General features: G+C 64.8%; 1 protein-coding gene across 4 annotated transcripts; it reads left to right on the forward strand.

The window, feature by feature from the left end:
- The first annotated feature begins 1,532 nt into the window (after positions 1-1,532).
- Positions 1,533-18,134, forward strand: SYT3 (synaptotagmin 3). 4 transcript variants are annotated; one of them, XM_044987984.1, is made up of 10 exons: positions 1,533-1,646; positions 2,767-2,920; positions 5,491-5,925; positions 6,777-6,943; positions 10,314-10,701; positions 10,947-11,499; positions 16,611-16,731; positions 16,922-17,093; positions 17,666-17,795; positions 18,038-18,134. In XM_044987984.1, exons 4-10 carry the CDS (start codon positions 6,790-6,792, stop codon positions 18,119-18,121), a joined length of 1,602 nt encoding a protein of 533 aa, XP_044843919.1. In that variant the 5' UTR covers positions 1,533-1,646; positions 2,767-2,920; positions 5,491-5,925; positions 6,777-6,789; the 3' UTR covers positions 18,122-18,134. The 4 variants fall into 4 exon arrangements, with proteins under 4 accessions (XP_044843919.1, XP_044843921.1, XP_044843922.1 ...); XM_044987985.1 differs by having other exon boundaries at positions 1,623-1,685; XM_044987986.1 differs by lacking the exon at positions 2,767-2,920 and having other exon boundaries at positions 1,572-1,646.
- The last annotated feature ends 691 nt before the right edge of the window (positions 18,135-18,825 follow it).

Genomic DNA, 18,825 nt, shown 5'->3' on the forward strand with positions numbered 1-18,825 from the left:
TCTCTCCCTGGCTCTGAGAGGCGCAAGGGGAGAGGCTAGTGGTTAGAGCGGGGGGGGGGCGGGGCTGGGAGCCAGGCCTCCTGGGTTCTCTCCCCAGCTCTGGGGGGACTAGGGTCTGCTGGGTTAGAGTGGGGGTGGGGGGCAGGGAGCCATTACACCTGGGTCCTCTGTCAGATTGGGGGTGGGGTGGTTTGATCCGTCTGGTCCTGGCTGTTGGGTTGGATCTGAGCTTGCGCCCAGCCAGCCCCCCCCCCCCGATATTCCCCCCCCCCTCCCAGAGCCCCAGGTCTGGGTAATTGCTCTTTCTCATCCAGGCTGCCCCCTCAGGCCTGGCTGTCGCTTGGCATCAGCGTCTGGTACCGAGACGGAGACAGGCCGTGATCTGCCGGGCCGGCGGCTCCCCACTCTGCCGGAGCGACACGGCCTCCTCGCACACGTGTGTGCTGTTCACCATCACTCGCACACTCACCTCCTGGTTCCTCTGGCCAAGGCCCCACCTATGGGGGTCCCTCCTCTCATTAGCACCTCCCCCTTGCCTGTCTGTAAAGCCCCCATCCTGTGCCCCTGCCAAGGTCAGATCCCCCCCCCCCTCCCCTGCCGGTCTGGCTCCCCCTGCATCCAGATTCCTGGGCTGCCCCAGAGCCTGCTCTGGCCTGGAGGGTGCCCCCCTTCCCCCTGCCTTTGGGAGCCGCACCCAGGGGTGTGTAGCAGTGCGGGCGTGGGTGCCCGCGCTCCATGCATGCCCTCCTGAATCCTCAGCCGTGCGACACACGAGTGTGTGAGGCTGGGTGTGATTGTGTGTGCACGAGGCCACCTTTAGCCCGATGCCCCCCGTCACATGTGGCCCCCACAGCCCCTTAGTCACACGAGCAAGGCCTGCGGCCTCACCCCATGGTTCACTCCCCACCCCCCAGCTGCCATCCTGCTGTGGTGAACCCCCGTGTCTGGCGCTGGGGATCCTAGGGTGGAGAGATTCCCCCCGCCCCAGGGATTTTGCACTGTGGTTCCCGTGACCCCCGGTGGCTCAGAGATAGTGATGGGTGGGTCCCCCACGGGGTGTGTGTGCCAGAGGCAGGGACACACAAGCTTGGCACATGCGTGTGCATGTAACAGACCTGGGGCCTCTCCCCAACCCTTGCCAGGATCTCCCCCCCCCCCCCCCGCTGTGGAACCTCAGACAGACCCCATGACCAGCATGCAGCCACCTCTGGGGTGGGGCGCGGGGGGCCGGGTGTCCGGGGACCCCTCGCCCGGCTCTGGGGTGGGGCGCGGGGGGGCCGGGTGTCCGGGGACCCCTCGCCCGGCTCTGGGGTGGGGCGCGGGGGGGCCGGGTGTCCGGGGACCCCTCGCCCGGCTCTGGGGTGGGGCGCGGGGGGGCCGGGTATCCGGGGACCCCCCCACTCCGTGTCATTCCCCTCTGCCCCCCCCCAGGCTGGAGTGAGCGGGTTCCGCAGCTCCCCCCCCCCGCCATCTCTTGGCGGCTCCGGCCGGGCGCGGGCGCCCCCTGGCGGCCGGCGCGGGCTTTGCGGGGGGACCCGGCACCTGCTCGGCTCTGCTGCGCTCCCAGGCGCGGGGGAGGCGGGCGGAGGCGCATCGTCCCCGCGCAGCCGGCTCGGGTCGGTCGGCGGGGCTGGCGGCCCCGGCAGGTAGGGACCGGAGCGGACCGGAGCGCCCAGGAGGTGGAGGTGGGGAATCCAGCCCGGGGACTGGGGGTGCGCTGAAGGGGGAGCGTGGGGCGCAGGGATGGGGGCTCGGGGGGAGCTGGATTTTCAGAGAGAGATGGGGTGCAGGGAGGGGGGAGCTGGGGGTGCAGGAGGGGAGGATTTCGGGGGTGCAAGGAGAGGGGAACTGGGGGTGCAGGGAGGGGGGAGCTGGGGGTGCAGGGAGGGGGAAGATGGGGGTGCAGGAGGGGAGGATTTCGGGGGTGCAGGGAGAGGGGAACTGGGGTGCATTGAGGGGGAAGATGGGGGTGCAGGAGGGGGTTGAGGGGGGAGCTGGGCTGGCAGAGAGAGATGGGGTACAGGGAGGGGAGGATTTGGGGCGCATTGAGGGGGGCTGGGGGTGCAGGGAGGGAAGGATTTGGGGGTACTGGGAGAGGGAGATGGGGGTGTAGGAGGGGAGGATTTGGGGGTGCATTGAAGGGGCTGGGGTACAGAAGGGGGAGTATTCAGGGGGTGAATTGAGGTGGGTGCTGGGGGCTGCAGGAAGGGGAGCATTTGGGGGGTGCATTGAGGGGGCTGGGGGTGGAGGAGGGGGAGGATTTGGGGGTGCATTGAGGGGGGATGAGGGGTGCAGGGTCTCTAGCGGATAGGAGTGAGGAGCAGTGTGATGGGGGGGCTGGAGGCTCTCTAGCCCAGGGGCAGTGGGTGCTGGGGGTCTGGTGGGTTTGTAGGTTTTGGGGGGGGGGTCGGGCAAGACCCGGGAAATGTGGGGGGGGGACGCAGGGTCTCCTAGTCCCCCGTGTGCTCCCGCTTGTCTCCAGGACCAGGGGGAGGGAGCTGTGTGGGGGGGAAGGGAATGCTTAGGGGGGTGGAGGGGGGCTCAGGTCTCCTGGCCCCGGGGGGGGGCAGATGTGCAGGAGTGGGGGCTGCGGGAGCCGCTCCCGGCGTAGCTGCGTGCAGGGGGCTTCCCCTTCCCTCCCCCCCAGCGCAGGGTGTAATTAGGAGGCAGTCGCCTGTCGGGGGGGGGGGGAAGGAGGGGCGGTTCTCAGACAAGGGAGCAGCCTCCCCGGCGGCTGTTGTGCCAACAACACACTAATGTGATTAGGAGCAGAACTGGAGCCAGCCCCGGACGTGAGTGTGCGAGCGCCCCAGCGAGTGTGCGACACCAGCGCCGCTCCGGCTGGCTGCACGCGAGACAAAGACTCTGTGTGCGTGCGTGACACCAGCACTGCTCACGCTGGGTGTGCGAGAGGGAGGGGGTGAGTGTGCGACGCCCCCAGCTGCTCACGCTCTGGGGTTCCCCGGTTGGGTCCCTGCAAGAGAAACCTCCCTCGGGGCTGGCGTGTGGCAGGATAGTGGGTGACACGCCCTGGGGGGGTGCACTCCCCTGCCCCTCCTGGCGGGAGGGTGCTGGGCCCCACAGCCGCATCCCAGGTCTCTGCTGTGAGGGGTCGAGGCCTGTTCACAGAGCTGGGGACTCGCCAGGCCAGGGGAACTGTTCAGTACTGGAGCGGGGGGCATAGAGCACTCCCCCCTGCTCTAACCACTAGCCCCCACTCCCCTCCCAGAGCTGGGGAGAGAACCCAGGAGTCCTGGCTCCCAGCCCCCCCTGCTCTAACCACCAGACCCCACTCCCCTCCCAGAGCCAGGGAGAGAACCCAGGAGTCCTGGCTCCCAGCCCCCCTGCTCTAACCACCAGACCCCACTCCCCTCCAGGAGCCAGGGAGAGAACCCAGGAGTCCTGGCTCCCAGCCCCCCTGCTCTAACCACCAGACCCCACTCCCCTCCAGGTGCCAGGGAGAGAACCCAGGAGTCCTGGCTCCCAGACCCCCCTGCTCTAACCCCCTAGCCCCCACTCCCCTCCAGGTGCCAGGGATAGAACTCAGGTGTCCTGGCTCCCAGTCCCCCCACCCCAACCACTAGACCCCACTCCCCTCCTGGAGCTGGGGAGAGAACCCAGGAGTCCTGCCACTCTGTCCACCACCAGGCCTGGCTGCCTTTCACCAGCCCCCCTGACCTTCCTTATCTACGAACCTGTCAGGCCTGAACGCTGGGAATCGGTTCTGGCCCCACTGCTGGAGGGGCTGGCCCCTACCCCGCCCCCACCCCAATGGCTGGGAAGCAGCCCCCCCCAAACTGCTGGGCCACTGGAGGATCTCCCTGTGGGGGGTGTGGGGGGGGGATCGCGGCTCCTGGCAGCGCCGGGCGACGTATCGACCGGGCATGGCTGGGTGTGCCCCACGGGCAGCTCCGGTTACTGGAGCCGGGGCTGGCTGGGAGCTGGGACTCCTGGGTTCTCGCAGAGCTGCGTCCACGCCCCGCTCCCCACACGCCCCTGCCCCTCTGCGTCCCCCCTGCACTCCCCCCCGGCGAGCCTCTGACACGCTGGGGGCTCCGGCGAATCCGCAGCAGCGTTAAATCCCCTGAGCCCTGGGGGCGAGGCCGGGGGGGGGTGTCTGTGCTTTGCTCTCACCGCCCGCGTCTGTCTACAGGGGTTTCCCTGGCCGAGCCCCCCGTGCGGCGCTGGTGACTCACCGTGCGGGGGAGCGATGGCAGAAGCCGGGGGACTGACAGGGGGAGCCGGAGCGGAGAAATCCCAGCCCGGGGCGTGGGGTGGGGCCGGGGCGTTCGCGAGCCGGCTCTGGGGTCACACGCGGGTGCCCCCCGGCTCCCGGCCCGCGTCGCACAAGCGCGTGCCCCGGAGCGGTGTGTAGGTGTGTGTGCATTGCACCTTTCCCGGCCCGTCTCGGCACACGCGTGTGGGAGCGTGGCCAAGCCGTGTGCGCTGGCGCCCCGACGCGATGTGACAAGGAGCAGCTGCCTGGCCTGGCCTTGGGGGCAGGGGCGGGGAAAAGACGGTGACACAGGCAGGCCTGGTGCTTCTGTGCCAGCCAGGCGCCCCCCCCATTGATCCCAACACCCCCCCATACTGGTCCTTAACCCAAGCTCCACTGCCCCCCCAGGCCCCCCCCAGCTCTGCCCTGCCCCCATCTTCTGGCCCAGGGAGGGCTCAGGCTGGCTGGGGGGAGCTGGCTGGAGCGGGCGATGACGGGGAGGAATCTGGCCTGGTACTTGGTATTCAGGGCAGGCGAGAACCTGAGCGGAGCCCAGTGTGGCTGCAGCAGCGACACCTACGCTGGCACCGCGCTGGTTGGTGGCCAGGCTGCTGCGGGCGGGGGGGGGGGGAGCGGGAGTGACCCTGTGGGGGGGCGTCTCTCTCCGGAGACACAGACAGCGCCCGTCCCCCTGACAGCAGGAGTCAGGAGAGAACCCAGGAGTCCTGGATCCCAGCCCCCACTGCTCTAACCCACCAGCCCCCACTCCCCTCCCAGAGCCGGGGAGAGAACCCAGGAGTCCTGGCTCCCAGCCCCCCCACTCTAACCACTACATCCCACTCCTCTCCCAGGGCCGCGGAGAGAACCCAGGCGTCCTGGCTCCCAGCCTCCCCTGGTCTAACCACTAGACCCCACTCGCCTCCCAGAGCCGGCGTCCTGGCTCCCAGCCTCCCCTGCTCTAACCACTAGACCCCACTCGCCTCCCAGAGCCGGGGAGAGAACCCAGGAGTCCTGGCTCTCAGCTCCTGTCTCTCTAACCCTGGGTGACTTCGGGCTCTGGGGAGGGGAGGGTCTCAGGGCCGAGCAGAGAATAAACGGGTAGGATGGGGCAGAGGGGATATGGGTGGAAAGGTGGGGTCAGGCCAGAGGATGGAGTTATGGGGCTGGAAGAAGGGGTGGGAAGGTTGGGGTCTGGCGAGGGGGGTGGGCAGGGACAGGGCTTGGGGGGTGGGGTGCTGATGCCTCCATCTAATGATCTCCCCCCACTCCAACAGGTGCCTGTGAATCTGGGGCAATCCACCCCCATACCAAGGCTCCAACCAACACCCCCTGCCCCCAGGAGAAGAATCTCTGAGCCACCTCCCGCCCCCCCTCCATGGAAACACCTGGCCCCTGATTTCCCAGCTGGGCGCCTGCACCCCAGGCCCTGTGAGCCCCCCCGCCCCGTGGAGCATGGTGGTGGCTGGTCTCTACCGCTGATCCTGGAGCCGCCTGGAGGGGGCACCCTCGAGGGCCTGTCCCCCACCCCGCATGGCTTTGGCAGCGTCCAGCATGGGAGACCTGGGCGCCTGCCCCCGTCCAGCACAGACTCCCCAGAACTGGTACTGACCCCCAGCCCCTCCCCGGGCCGGCGCCCTGCGTCCGGTTCTGCCAGAACCAGCCACCCCACTTGCACCCCGAGCCGGCAGGAGACGGAGGCTGCTGAGCAGGTGAGCGGGGAGGGGACCTGGCCTGCGGGGGGGTGGGGAGGATGGGCGGGAGGGGGCACGTGCTGGTCTGCGGGCGAGGGGGGGTGTGCCCACGTGTCTCTGCGTGAACGCAAGTCAGTTGGCTGGTGCGCAGCTGTGAGCGGCGGAGCCCAAGCCGCGTGTCAGTGCACAAGGGTTTGCACGTGGGCGTAGCTGCCTCAGACCGTAGGAGGGTGGGCAAGTGCCAACGCACGTGAGACTGGATGGCCCTGTGGGTGGAAACTTGTGGGCATGTGTTTGTGTGGGTATGTGTGCAAGTGCACACATGCTCGTGTGGGTGTGCAAATGCACATGGGTGTGTGGGGGCATGGGTGTGCAAAGGTGCATGTTAGTGTGTGTGCAAATGCACATGGGTTTGTGTGGGTGAGGGCGTGTAAACACACACATTTGGGAGTGCAAATGCACAAATGTTTGTGTTAGCATGGGTGTGTACATGTATTCATGGGCACACTTGTGCAAATACAGACATGGTATGTGCATGGGTGTGCAAATGCATGTGTTTGTGTGGGTATGGGCATGCAGATACACGTTTGAATGGGTGTGCATGTGAAAACGTGTTGGTGTGGGTGTGCAAATGCACATGTGTTTGTGTGGGTATGGGCATGCAGATACACGTTTGCATGGGTGTGCATGTGAAAATGTGTTGGTGTGGGTGTGCAAACGCACGTGTGTTTGTGTGGGCATGGGCGTGCAAAGGTGCCTGTGTTTGTGCCCGTGCGAGTGCGTGAGGCGGGGTGGGTGTGCGCGCCCCGGCTGGGCTGGCGGGGGCCGGCCCGGGGGCAGCTCACCGGCTCTCTCCCTGCGGTGGCCAGATGGTGCGGCACCATGTCAGGTGACTACGAGGAGGACGTGTGTCGCGGTGCGCTCACCCTGCTCAAGGAGCTCTGCTTCTCCCTGCGAGCGCTGGAGCAACACGAGAAATGCCTGGAGTTCACCGACCTGCTGCGCAACCGGGGGCACCCTCCGCCCACCGACTCGGGTAAGCGCACGGGGGCGCGGGCAGGCTACAGGGGGGCGGGGTTACGTCTGCATTCGGTGACAGCTGGGAAGGTGCCAGGGTCCTGTTCAGTCAACGTTCCAGGCGGTGATGGGATATTACAGGGGACGTGGTCGTGTCTACGTTCCAGGCGGTGATGGGATATTACAGGGGGACGTGGTCGTGTCTACGTTCCAGGGGGTGTTGGGATATTACAGGGGGACGTGGTCGTGTCTACGTTCCAGGGGGTGTTGGGATATTACAGGGGACATGGTCGTGTCTACGTTCCAGGCGGTGATGGGATATTACAGGGGGACGTGGTCGTGTCTACATTCCAGGCGGTGATGGGATATTACAGGGGGACGTGGTCGTGTCTATGTTCCAGGCGGTGATGGGATATTACAGGGGGACGTGGTCGTGTCTACGTTCCAGGGGGTGTTGGGATATTACAGGGGGACGTGGTCGTGTCTACGTTCCAGGCGGTGATGGGATATTACAGGGGGACGTGGACGTGTCTACGTTCCAGGGGGTGTTGGTATATTACAGGGGACGTGGTTGTGTCTGCGTTCCAGGGGGTGTTGGGATATTACAGGGGGACATGGTCGTGTCTATGTTCCAGGGGGTGTTGGGATATTACAGGCGGACGTGGTCGTGTCTACATTCCAGGGGGTGTTGGGATATTACAGGGGATGTGGTCGTGTCTATGTTCCAGGCGGTGATGGGATATTACAGGGGGACGTGGTCGTGTCTGCGTTCCAGGGGGTGTTGGGATATTACAGGGGGACATGGTCGTGTCTATGTTCCAGGCGGTGATGGGATATTACAGGGGGACGTGGTCGTGTCTGCGTTCCAGGGGGTGTTGGGATATTACAGGGGATGTGGTCGTGTCTACGTTCCAGGCGGTGATGGGATATTACAGGGGGACGTGGTCGTGTCTACATTCCAGGGGGTGTTGGGATATTACAGGGGGACATGGTCGTGTCTATGTTCCAGGCGGTGATGGGATATTACAGGGGGACGTGGTTGTGTCTGCGTTCCAGAGGGTGTTGGGATATTACAGGGGGACATGGTTGTGTCTACGTTCCAGGCGGTGATGGGATATTACAGGGGGACATGGTCGTGTCTATGTTCCAGGTGGTGATGGGATATTACAGGGGACGTGGTTGTGTCTGCGTTCCAGGGGGTGTTGGGATATTACAGGGGGACATGGTCGTGTCTATGTTCCAGGGGGTGTTGGGATATTACAGGCGGACGTGGTCGTGTCTACATTCCAGGGGGTGTTGGGATATTACAGGGGATGTGGTCGTGTCTATGTTCCAGGCGGTGATGGGATATTACAGGGGGACGTGGTCGTGTCTGCATTCCAGGGGGTGTTGGGATATTACAGGGGATGTGGTCGTGTCTACGTTCCAGGCGGTGATGGGATATTACAGGGGGACGTGGTCGTGTCTACATTCCAGGGGGTGTTGGGATATTACAGGGGGACATGGTCGTGTCTATGTTCCAGGCGGTGATGGGATATTACAGGGGGACGTGGTTGTGTCTGCGTTCCAGAGGGTGTTGGGATATTACAGGGGGACATGGTCGTGTCTACGTTCCAGGCGGTGATGGGATATTACAGGGGATGTGGTCGTGTCTATGTTCCAGGCGGTGATGGGATATTACAGGGGGACGTGGTTGTGTCTGCGTTCCAGAGGGTGTTGGGATATTACAGGGGGACATGGTCGTGTCTACGTTCCAGGCGGTGATGGGATATTACAGGGGGACGTGGTCGTGTCTACGTTCCAGGTGGTGATGGGATATTACAGGGGGACGTGGTCGTGTCTACGTTCCAGGTGGTGATGGGATATTACAGGGGGATGTGGTCGTGTCTACGTTCCAGGGGGTGTTGGGATATTACAGGGGGACATGGTTGTGTCTACGTTCCAGGTGGTGATGGGATATTACAGGGGGACGTGGTCGTGTCTACGTTCCAGGGGGTGTTGGGATATTACAGGGTTACGTGGTTGTGTCTACGTTCCAGGTGGTGATGGGATATTACAGGGAGACGTGGTCGTGTCTGCGTTCCAGGGGGTGTTGGGATATTACAGGGGGACGTGGTCGTGTCTACGTTCCAGGGGGTGTTGGGATATTACAGGGGGACATGGTTGTGTCTACGTTCCAGGCGGTGATGGGATATTACAGGGGACGTGGTCGTGTCTACGTTCCAGGGGGTGTTGGGATATTACAGGGGGACATGGTCGTGTCTACGTTCCAGGCGGTGATGGGATATTACAGGGGACGTGGTTGTGTCTGCGTTCCAGGGGGTGTTGGGATATTACAGGGGGACATGGTCGTGTCTACGTTCCAGGCGGTGATGGGATATTACAGGGGACGTGGTTGTGTCTGCGTTCCAGGGGGTGATGGGATATTACAGGGGGACATGGTTGTGTCTACGTTCCAGGGGGTGTTGGGATATACAGGGGGACGTGGTCGTGTCTACGTTCCAGGGGGTGATGGGATATTACAGGTGACGTGGTCGTGTCTACGTTCCAGGCGGTGATGGGATATTACAGGGGGACGTGGTCGTGTCTACGTTCCAGGCGGTGATGGGATATTACAGGGGACGTGGTTGTGTCTGCGTTCCAGGGGGTGATGGGATATTACAGGGGGACATGGTCGTGTCTACGTTCCAGGGGGTGTTGGGATATTACAGGGGGACGTGGTCGTGTCTGCATTCCAGGCGGTGATGGGATATTACAGGTGACGTGGTCGTGTCTACGTTCCAGGGGGTGATGGGATATTGCAGGGGGACGTGGTCGTGTCTGCGTTCCAGGCGGTGATGGGATATTACAGGGGGACGTGGTTGTGTCTACGTTCCAGGGGGTGTTGGGATATTACAGGGGGACATGGTTGTGTCTGCGTTCCAGGGGGTGTTGGGATATACAGGGGGACGTGGTCGTGTCTACGTTCCAGGGGGTGATGGGATATTACAGGGGACGTGGTCGTGTCTACGTTCCAGGCGGTGATGGGATATTACAGGGGGATGTTGTCGTGTCTACGTTGCAGGGGGTGATGGGATATTACAGGGGATGTGGTCGTGTCTACATTCCAGGGGGTGATGGGATATTACAGGGGATGTGGTCGTGTCTACGTTCCAGGCGGTGATGGGATATTACAGGGGGACGTTGTCGTGTCTACGTTGCAGGGGGTGATGGGATATGGGGGGACATGAGGTCACGTCGACGTTCCAGGCGGTGGTGGTAGGATATTGGGGGTGGGGGCACGGCTCTGTCTTTGTGGCCAGGGGTCTGGGGTACCGGTGGGAGGTCGGGGTCTCCAGCCTGCCTCTCCCATGTCCCCTCCCGCCGCTCACAGCTTCTGCCCCACACAGACATCTCCGTCAGCCTGCTCTCCGTCATCGTCACCTTCTGCGGCATCGTGCTGCTCGGCGTCTCGCTCTTCGTCTCCTGGAAGCTCTGCTGGATCCCCTGGCGGGACAAGGGGGCCTCGCTGGCGCCACGCAAGGACCACGGCCTCCACGGCCACCTGCACCACTCGCCCTACGGTGACCTGCTGGTGGAGCGGGTCGAGCTGGGCCCCGAGATGCCCGAACGCTCCTACCTCGACATGGACTCCTACCCCGAGGCCACCCTCAAGCTGAGCCAGACCTCGCCCGACCTGCCGGTGGAGGGGCAGGTCGGCCCGAAGGAGGGCGGCGGCGCCGGCATGCCCAACGCACACTCCCACCAGCAGGTGGCCACCCTGGCGCCCGCCCCCAGGTGAGGCCCGGGGCCGCTCTCGTCTCCCACTAGGGGGCAGCAGGAGAGGGCCTGGCTCGGGAGGAGGAACCGGGGGGCCGGTGGCGTAGCTGGGGTTTCCCAAGGGGAGCCCTGGGGTGCGGGGGCTCCTGGGGGAGTGCAGGCAGGGGAAATGCCCCCCCGCCCAGCCCCACAGCTCCTGTCCCAGGTGGGTTGGGGGCTCCCCGTGTCTCGGTCCGCCCCTCCCAACTCCCGACCCCTCGCAGGTACAACACCCTGCCGCGCCCCTTGACCCAGCAGCTCTCCAGCCCGGAGGTGGTTGGCCACGGTGGGGAGGAGAAGCCGGAGCAGGCCACCAGCATCGGCCAGATCAAGCCGGAGCTGTACAAGCAGCGGGCGGGCGAGGCGGAGCCCCGGAAGGCGGACGGTCCTCCCTGCGGGCGCATCTGCTTCGCCCTGCGCTACGCCTACGCCTCGGAGCAGCTGGTGGTGAAGATCCTGCGGGCACTGGACCTGCCGGCCAAGGACGCCAACGGCTTCTCCGACCCCTACGTCAAGATGTACCTGCTGCCCGACCGCAAGAAGAAGTTCCAGACCAAGGTGCACCGCAAGACGCTCAACCCCATCTTCAACGAGACCTTCAACTTCAACGTCCCCTTCGCCGAGCTGCCGGGACGCAAGCTGCACTTCAGCGTCTACGACTTCGATCGCTTCTCCCGCCACGACCTCATCGGGCAGGTGGTGCTGGACAACTTGCTGGAGATGGCGGAGCGGGATGAGGAGGCGCCCATCTGGAGGGATATCCTGGAGGGCAGCTCGGTGAGTGAGATCACGGGTGGGTTGTGGGAGGGGTGAGCGGGACGGGAGGCTGATCCAATCGTTATCTCAGCCCCTGTCCGTCTCAATTCAGCTCAACTCTTCACCCCAACCCGAATTTAACCCAACGTAAATCCAACCCATCCCAGTTCAACTCAACCTCAAACCTACCCAATCCAAATTCAATCCCAACGGGCCCTTATCCCAACCCAAACCCAACCCATCCCAGTTCAACTCAACCTCAAACCTACCCAATCCAAATTCAATCCCAACGGGCCCTTATCCCAACGCAAACCCAACCCATCCCAGTTCAACTCGACCTTAAATCAACCCAATCCAAATTCAGTCCCAACAGGCCCTTATCCCAACCCAACCCATCCCAGTTCAACTCGACCTTAAATCAGCCCAATCCAAATTCAGTCCCAACGGGCCCTTAACCCAACCCAAACCCAACCCATCCCAGTTCAACTCAACCTTAAACCAACCCAATCCAAATTCAATCCCAACGGGCCCTTATCCCAACCCAAACCCAACCCATCCCAGTTCAACTCAACCTTAAATCAGCCCAATCGAAATTCAGTCCCAACGGAACCTTATCCCAACCCAAACCCAACCCATCCCAGTTCAACTCAACCTCAAACCTACCCAATCCAAATTCAATCCCAACGGGCCCTTATCCCAACCCAACCCAACCCATCCCAGTTCAACTCAACCTCAAACCTACCCAATCCAAATTCAATCCCAACGGGCCCTTATCCCAACCCAAACCCAACCCATCCCAGTTCAACTCGACCTTAAACCAACCCAATCCAAATTCAATCCCAACGGGCCCTTATCCCAACCCAAACCCAACCCATCCCAGTTCAACTCGACCTTAAATCAGCCCAATCCAAATTCAGTCCCAACGGGCCCTTAACCCAACCCAAACCCAACCCATCCCAGTTCAACTCAACCTTAAATCAACCCAATCCAAATTCAATCCCAATGGGCCCTTATCCCAACCCAAACCCAACCCATCCCAGTTCAACTCAACCTCAAACCAACCCAATCCAAATTCAATCCCAGCAAGGCCTTATCCCAACCCGAACATAAGAACAGCCCAACTGGGCCAGACCAAAGGTCCACCTAGCCCAGCATCCTGTCTTCCAACAGTGGTCGATGCAGAACAGGGAATCATCAAGTGACCCATCCCCTGTCGCCCATTCCTAACTTCTGGCAAGGAAAGGCTGGGGACACCCTCCCTGCCGAGCCTGGCTACTAGCCATTGATGGACGTATCCCCCATTAATGTATCTAGATCTTTTTTGAACCCTGTTATAGTCTTGGCCTTCACTACATCCTCTGGTGAGGAGTTCCACAGGTTGACCCCAACCCAACCTTAACTCAACCCATCTCCATGCAACTCAACCTTAAATCAACCTGTCACAGAGTGTGGGGGAGTCAGGGCCCTGCACCCCCAGCTTCCTGCGGTTCACCACGACTCTCAGCCAGCCAGTAAAGCAGAAGGTTTATTTAGACACCAGGAACACAGTCCAAAACAGGTCTTGCCGGTACAGACAACAGGATCCTCCCCAATTAGGTCCATCTTGGGGTCCCAGGAGCACCACAGCCCCATTGGGGGGTCAGAGCCCTGTCTGTCCTTCCCTCCATTCCCCAGCCAGCTCCTGAAACTCTCTCACTCTCCAGCGTCTCCTCCTCCCCCCAGCCTTTGTTCAGCTTCCCGGGCAGAGGTGTCACCTGGCCTCTAACCCCTTCCTGGGTTCCCACGTTACATGCTCAGGTCTCCTCCCTCCAGCCAGTCTCCCATCCCCCAATGCAGACCGTCCTCCCAGGCCAACACCCCCCACTCAGCATTCACAGACCACATTAAGAACAGTCCCAGTTCGTCACACAACCCAATCCAAATCCAACCCCAACTCATCTCAATCCAGCCCAGACTCAACTCTCAATTCAACTCCAGTTCTCAACCCAACCCCAACCTGAGCCCGTACCCAACTCAGCCTTAACTCAGCCCAACCCAACCTTAACTCAGCCCAACCCAACTCAATTCAGTTGCACTCTAAGCCGCACTCCACTCTCAACTCAACCCCCAACCTCAACCTGCTTCAGATGCAGCAGCAGAACCCATCTGGAGGGGCATCCTGCAGGCCACCCCGATGGGTGAGACCCCTTGGGGAAAGGGGGCGTAGGGGAGACTGACCCAACTCAACCCCGTGTCAACCCAGTTCAACTCAAACCCAACGTCCAACGTTCAAACCAACTCGACTCGATCCACCTTCCGTTCCAGCCCCTCTCCCTAAGCCCATGCCCCAGCCCAGCCCAGCCCGCAGTGCGCACACCCAGCCGTCCTGCTGGAGTGGAAGCAGGTGTCTAGTCTGGAGGGACCCCCTGGAGGCCAGCGTGGTGAGACCCCAGGGAGATGGGATGGGGCCCAGGCCAGGGCGGGAGAGATGCAATCTCGGGGAGGGGGCGGCCTCGAGTGGGGGGTGGGGTCCCAGCTTGGCGAGGGCCGTGGTATCTAACGACCCTCCATCCAGCTTCCCCCTGGACCCTGCCCTTCCCCCGCAGCACCCACCCCTGCCCCTCCCCCCAGCGCCTGGTGCCTTCGACCCAATTCTGCCTGGATTTCCGGCCTGGGTGTTTTTGAATATTTCAGCTGAATTTGTTGTTCATGAAACTGTCGGGTAATTAGAGCAGCCAGGTATGTGTGTGCCCCTCCCCCACCCAGAGCGGCTGCTGCTCCTCACTCCCGACCCGCAGCCCCTGCTCGCCCGGCCCTGGGCTCCCCCCTGCTCTGCCGGTGCCCCTCACTCCCGACCCGCAGCCCCTGCTCGCCCGGCCCTGGGCTCCCCCCAGCCCTGCCAGTGCCCCTCACTCCTGACCCGCAGCCCCTGCTCGCCCAGCCCTGGGCTCCCCCCTGCTCTGCCGGTGCCCCTCACTCCCGACCCGCAGCCCCTGCTCGCCCGGCCCTGGGCTCCCCCCTGCTCTGCCGGTGCCCCTCACTCCTGACCTGCAGCCCCTGCTAGCCCAGCCCTGCCCCCCACCAGCCCTGCTGGTGCCCCTCACTCCCGACCCGCAGCCCCTGCTAGCCCAGCCCTGCACCCCCCAGCTCTGCTGGTGCCCCTCACTCCTGACCTGCAGCCCCTGCCAGCCCAGCCCTGCCCCCCCCAGCTCTGCTGGTGCCCCTCACTCCTGACCCGCAGCCCCTGCTAGCCCAGCCCTGCACCCCCCAGCTCTGCTGGTGCCCCTCACTCCCAACCCGCAGCCCCTGCTAGCCCAGCCCTGCCCCCCACCAGCCCTGCTGGTGCCCCTCACTCCCGACCCGCAGCCCCTGCTAGCCCAGCCCTGCCCCCCCCAGCTCTGCTGGTGCCCCTCACTCCCGACCCGCAGCCCCTGCTAGCCCAGCCCTGCCCCCCCCAGCTCTGCTGGTGCCCCTCACTCCCGACCCGCAGCCCCTGCGTGCCCGGCCCTGCCCCCCCCAGCCCTGCCGGTGCCCCTCACTCCCCACCCGCAGCCCCTGCTAGCCCAGCCCTGCCCCCCACCAGCCCTGCTGGTGCCCCTCACTCCCGACCCGCAGCCCCTGCTAGCCCAGCCCTGCCCCCCCCAGCTCTGCTGGTGCCCCTCACTCCCGACCCGCAGCCCCTGCTAGCCCTGCCCTGCCCCCCCCAGATCTGCTGGTGCCCCTCACTCCCGACCCGCAGCCCCTGCCAGCCCAGCCCTGCCCCCCCCCAGCTCTGCTGGTGCCCCTCACTCCCGACCCGCAGCCCCTGCTGGCCCGGCCCTGCCCCCCCCAGCCCTGCCGGTGCCCCTCACTCCCAACCCGCAGCCCCTGCTAGCCCAGCCCTGCCCCCCCCCAGCTCTGCTGGTGCCCCTCACTCCCGACCCGCAGCCCCTGCTGGCCTGGCCCTGCCCCCCCAGCCCTGCTGGTGCCCCTCACTCCTGACCCGCAGCCCCTGTTAGCCAGGCCCTGCCCCCCCGCTCTGCCTTTTATTATTGTCCCATAATGCGCTCGCTCTCCGGTATCAAATCCAATTGTCATCAATTGGAGGCTGTTTGGGGTTTGAGCTGCTGGAAGTCAGCTGATTTTCAGGTGAGGGAAAGGGCGGGGGAGGGTAAGGAGCGGTGGGGGGGGTGCGCCCTGCCCCTCCCCCACGGTGCAGTGTTGGTCCCTGGGGTGGTGGTGGTGGGCAGCAGGAGCTGAGCCCCCTACTGTCCCCCCTCCCCCACGCCCTCCCCACCAGAAAATCCACCCACTGCTCTAGCTCCTGCCCCAGCATCCTAACAGGGTGAGCTGGGAACCAGCCCCAGACAGTCCCTGGTCCTGCTCCCTACAGCTCCGGCCCCACAACCCCCCACGGAGCCCATGGGGCAGCATCCACCCCTGCAGCACAGCGCCCCCTAGCGCCACTCTGGGGGACGGAGCCAGTGCAGAAGCTGAGGGGAGACCACCCCCTACTGAGTCCCTGCCCCATTCCCAGCAGGTGGGGTGTGGGTTGGGAGTGAGGGGCACCGGCAGGGCTGGGGGAGGGGCCGGGCTGGCAGGGGGCTGCGGGTCGGGAGTGAGGGGCACCGGCAGGGCTAGGGGAGGGGCCGGGCTGGCAGGGGGCTGCGGGTCGGGAGTGAGGGGCACCGGCAGGGCTGGGGGAGGGGCCGGGCTGGCAGGGGGCTGCGGGTCGGGAGTGAGGGGCACCGGCAGGGCTGGGGGAGGGGCCGGGCTGGCAGGGGGCTGCGGGTCGGGAGTGAGGGGCACCGGCAGGGCTGGGGGAGGGGCCGGGCTGGCAGGGGGCTGCGGGTTGGGAGTGAGGGGCACCGGCAGGGCTGGGGAAGGGGCTGGGCTGGCAGGGGGCTGCGGGTCGGGAGTGAGGGGCACCGCGTTGGGGTCAGCTCTGACTCAGGAAATTTCTCTGCCTCTCGCTCCGCGGCCCGTTCCCGGGGGCCGGTGGTGGCCGGGCGCCAGGGGCTGTAACACGCGGGCTGGGCCGGTGCCCGGGGCCAGACGGGCATTAATATTCATGGGCAGGAAGTGGCTCCAGCCTGGTAAAGGGCCATGAAATATTCAGGCTGGGGAAAGCAGCGGCTGCCGGGGTCACTCACCCGCCCCCCGCCCCCCCACAGGAGAAGGCCGACCTGGGAGAGGTGAATTTCTCCCTCTGTTACCTGCCAACCGCCGGCCGCCTGACCGTGACCATCATCCGGGCCTCCAACCTCAAAGCCATGGACCTGACCGGCTTCTCAGGTCAGGGGCCGGGGGGCTGCGCTCGGGGGAGTGGGGGGCTGGGGGGGCTACAGGAGGGGGAGACGGGGCTGCTTGTGGCTTGGGGGAGGCACCGAAGGGGTGGCTGGGGAGGGGGGCTGCTGGCACTGGGAGATGTGGAGCTGGGGACTCCCCCTCCCCTCCCCATCCGGGCCATGTCGGGTCCCCCCAGACCCCTACGTCAAGGCCTCGCTCATGTGCGAGGGGCGGCGGCTGAAGAAGCGCAAGACGTCCATCAAGAAGAACACGCTGAACCCCAGCTACAACGAGGCCCTCGTCTTCGACATCCCGCACGAGAGCGCCGAGCACGTCAGCCTCACCATCACCGTCATGGACTACGACTGGTGAGCCCGGAGCACGGCCGCTCGTCGGGGGCAGGGAGCCAGGACTCCTGGGTTCCACCCCCAGCTCTGGGAGGGGAGTGGGGTCTAGTGGTTAGAGCAGGGGGGGCTGGGAGCCAGGACTCCTGGGTTCCACCCCCGGCTCTGGGAGGGGAGTGGGGGCTAGTGGTTAGAGCGGGGGGGGGGGCTGGGAGCCAGGACTCCTGGGTTCTATCCCCAGCTCTGGGAGAGGAGTGGGGGCTGGTGGTTAGAGCAGGAGGGGCTGGGAGCCAGGGCTCCTGGGTTCCCCCCCGGCTCTGGGAGGGGAGTGGGGGCTAGTGGTTAGAGCGGGGGGGGGGGCTGGGAGCCAGGACTCCTGGGTTCTCTCCTTGGCTCTGGGAGGGGAGTGGGGTCTGGTGGTTAGAGCAGGGAGGGCTGGGAGCCAGGACTCCTGGGTTTTAGGCCCTGGCTCTGGAGGAGAGAAGTAGGGTCCAAGGGGGAGGGGGCTGGGGCCCGGACTCCTGGGTTCTCTCCCCAGCTGTGGGTCCCCATGGCAGGGGAGGGGTCCAGCATTGACCGGTCGGTCTCTCTCCCAGCATCGGGCACAACGAGGTGATCGGGATGTGCCGGGTGGGGAGCGACGCCGAGGGGCCGGGCCGGGAGCACTGGGCCGAGATGTTGGCCAACCCCCGCAAACCCATCGAGCACTGGCACCAGCTGGTGGAGGTAATGGGGCGGGGGAGGGGGCAGGGGAGAGGTGGGTTGTGCTGTGGGGCATTGGGGGCACGGGGGGGGTGCAGGGAAGACGGGGTGGGGAAGTGTCGGGAGGGGGCAGGCTTTGGGGCAGAGGGGCAGTGGACGGGCAGGGCTGTACCATGGGGAAGGGGTCAGGGAGGGATGCTGGGGGGCTCGGATGGGGGCTTGGGAGAAGGGGCTGGTGCCATCTCTGACCCCACTGCCCCCCCCAGGAGAAAACCCTCAACAGCTACATCTCCAAGAGCGCCCAGCGCGACAAGCCCAGCATCGTCGTGCAGAGTGTCCCATCGGACTAGCCCCCCCGAGGCCGTGAGTATCCAGGCTAGCGGGGGCTGCGGGTCGGGAGTGAGGGGCACCGGCAGAGCTGGGGGGGGCTGCGGGTCGGGAGTGAGGGGCACCGGCAGAGCTGGGGGGGGGCTGCAGGTCGGGAGTGAGGGGCACCGGCAGAGCTGGGAGGGGGCTGCAGGTCGGGAGTGAGGGGCACCGGCAGGGCGGGGGGGAGCCCAGGGCTGGGCTAGCAGGGGCTGCGGGTCGGGAGTGAGGGGCACCGGCAGGGCTGGGGGGCTGCGAGTCGGGAGTGAGGGGCACCGGCAGAGCTGAGTGGATTCTCTCTCTCTCCTCCCCCCCCAGGATCGTGGCTGGTCTCTCTGGCTCTGCGCTCTTCTCCGTGTCCAGGGGGAGGCGCTGTCAGGAGCTGCGTGTGTGTTTTGGGAGGGGCTGTGGCGGGGGGAGGGGGACACATCTTTTCTCAAAGCCATAGGAGAAGCCAGGATTGAGCTGTCTCCCAACGCCCCTCCCTTCCTGGAGCTGATTTGCGGGGCAGGGCAGAGGCTGGGCACCCCCCTCTCCTCAGTGACTTGCATGTTGTGGGGTGGGGGGGCCGCACCCCCTGCCCCTGGTGGGGGGCCCGGTCGCCTGGCTTTAGCCGCACCCACGCACTGTGAACCCAGGTGTCCGGGGATCTGCCTCTCATCCTGAAGAGGAAGGGCCTGTGGCCTGG

Source organism: Mauremys mutica, chromosome 15 (genome assembly GCF_020497125.1).
Source record: "Mauremys mutica isolate MM-2020 ecotype Southern chromosome 15, ASM2049712v1, whole genome shotgun sequence".
Classification (NCBI taxonomy): domain Eukaryota; kingdom Metazoa; phylum Chordata; order Testudines; family Geoemydidae; genus Mauremys; species Mauremys mutica.

Excerpts from the sequence above, each read along its gene's own strand:
- SYT3 (XM_044987984.1), top strand. The coding sequence starts at position 6,790 with ATGTCAGGTGACTACGAGGAGGACGTGTGTCGCGGTGCGCTCACCCTG. Across the intron at positions 16,732-16,921 it reads GGACCTGACCGGCTTCTCAG|ACCCCTACGTCAAGGCCTCG; the intron begins GTCAGGGGCCGG and ends GGGTCCCCCCAG. Across the intron at positions 17,796-18,037 it reads ACTGGCACCAGCTGGTGGAG|GAGAAAACCCTCAACAGCTA; the intron begins GTAATGGGGCGG and ends TGCCCCCCCCAG.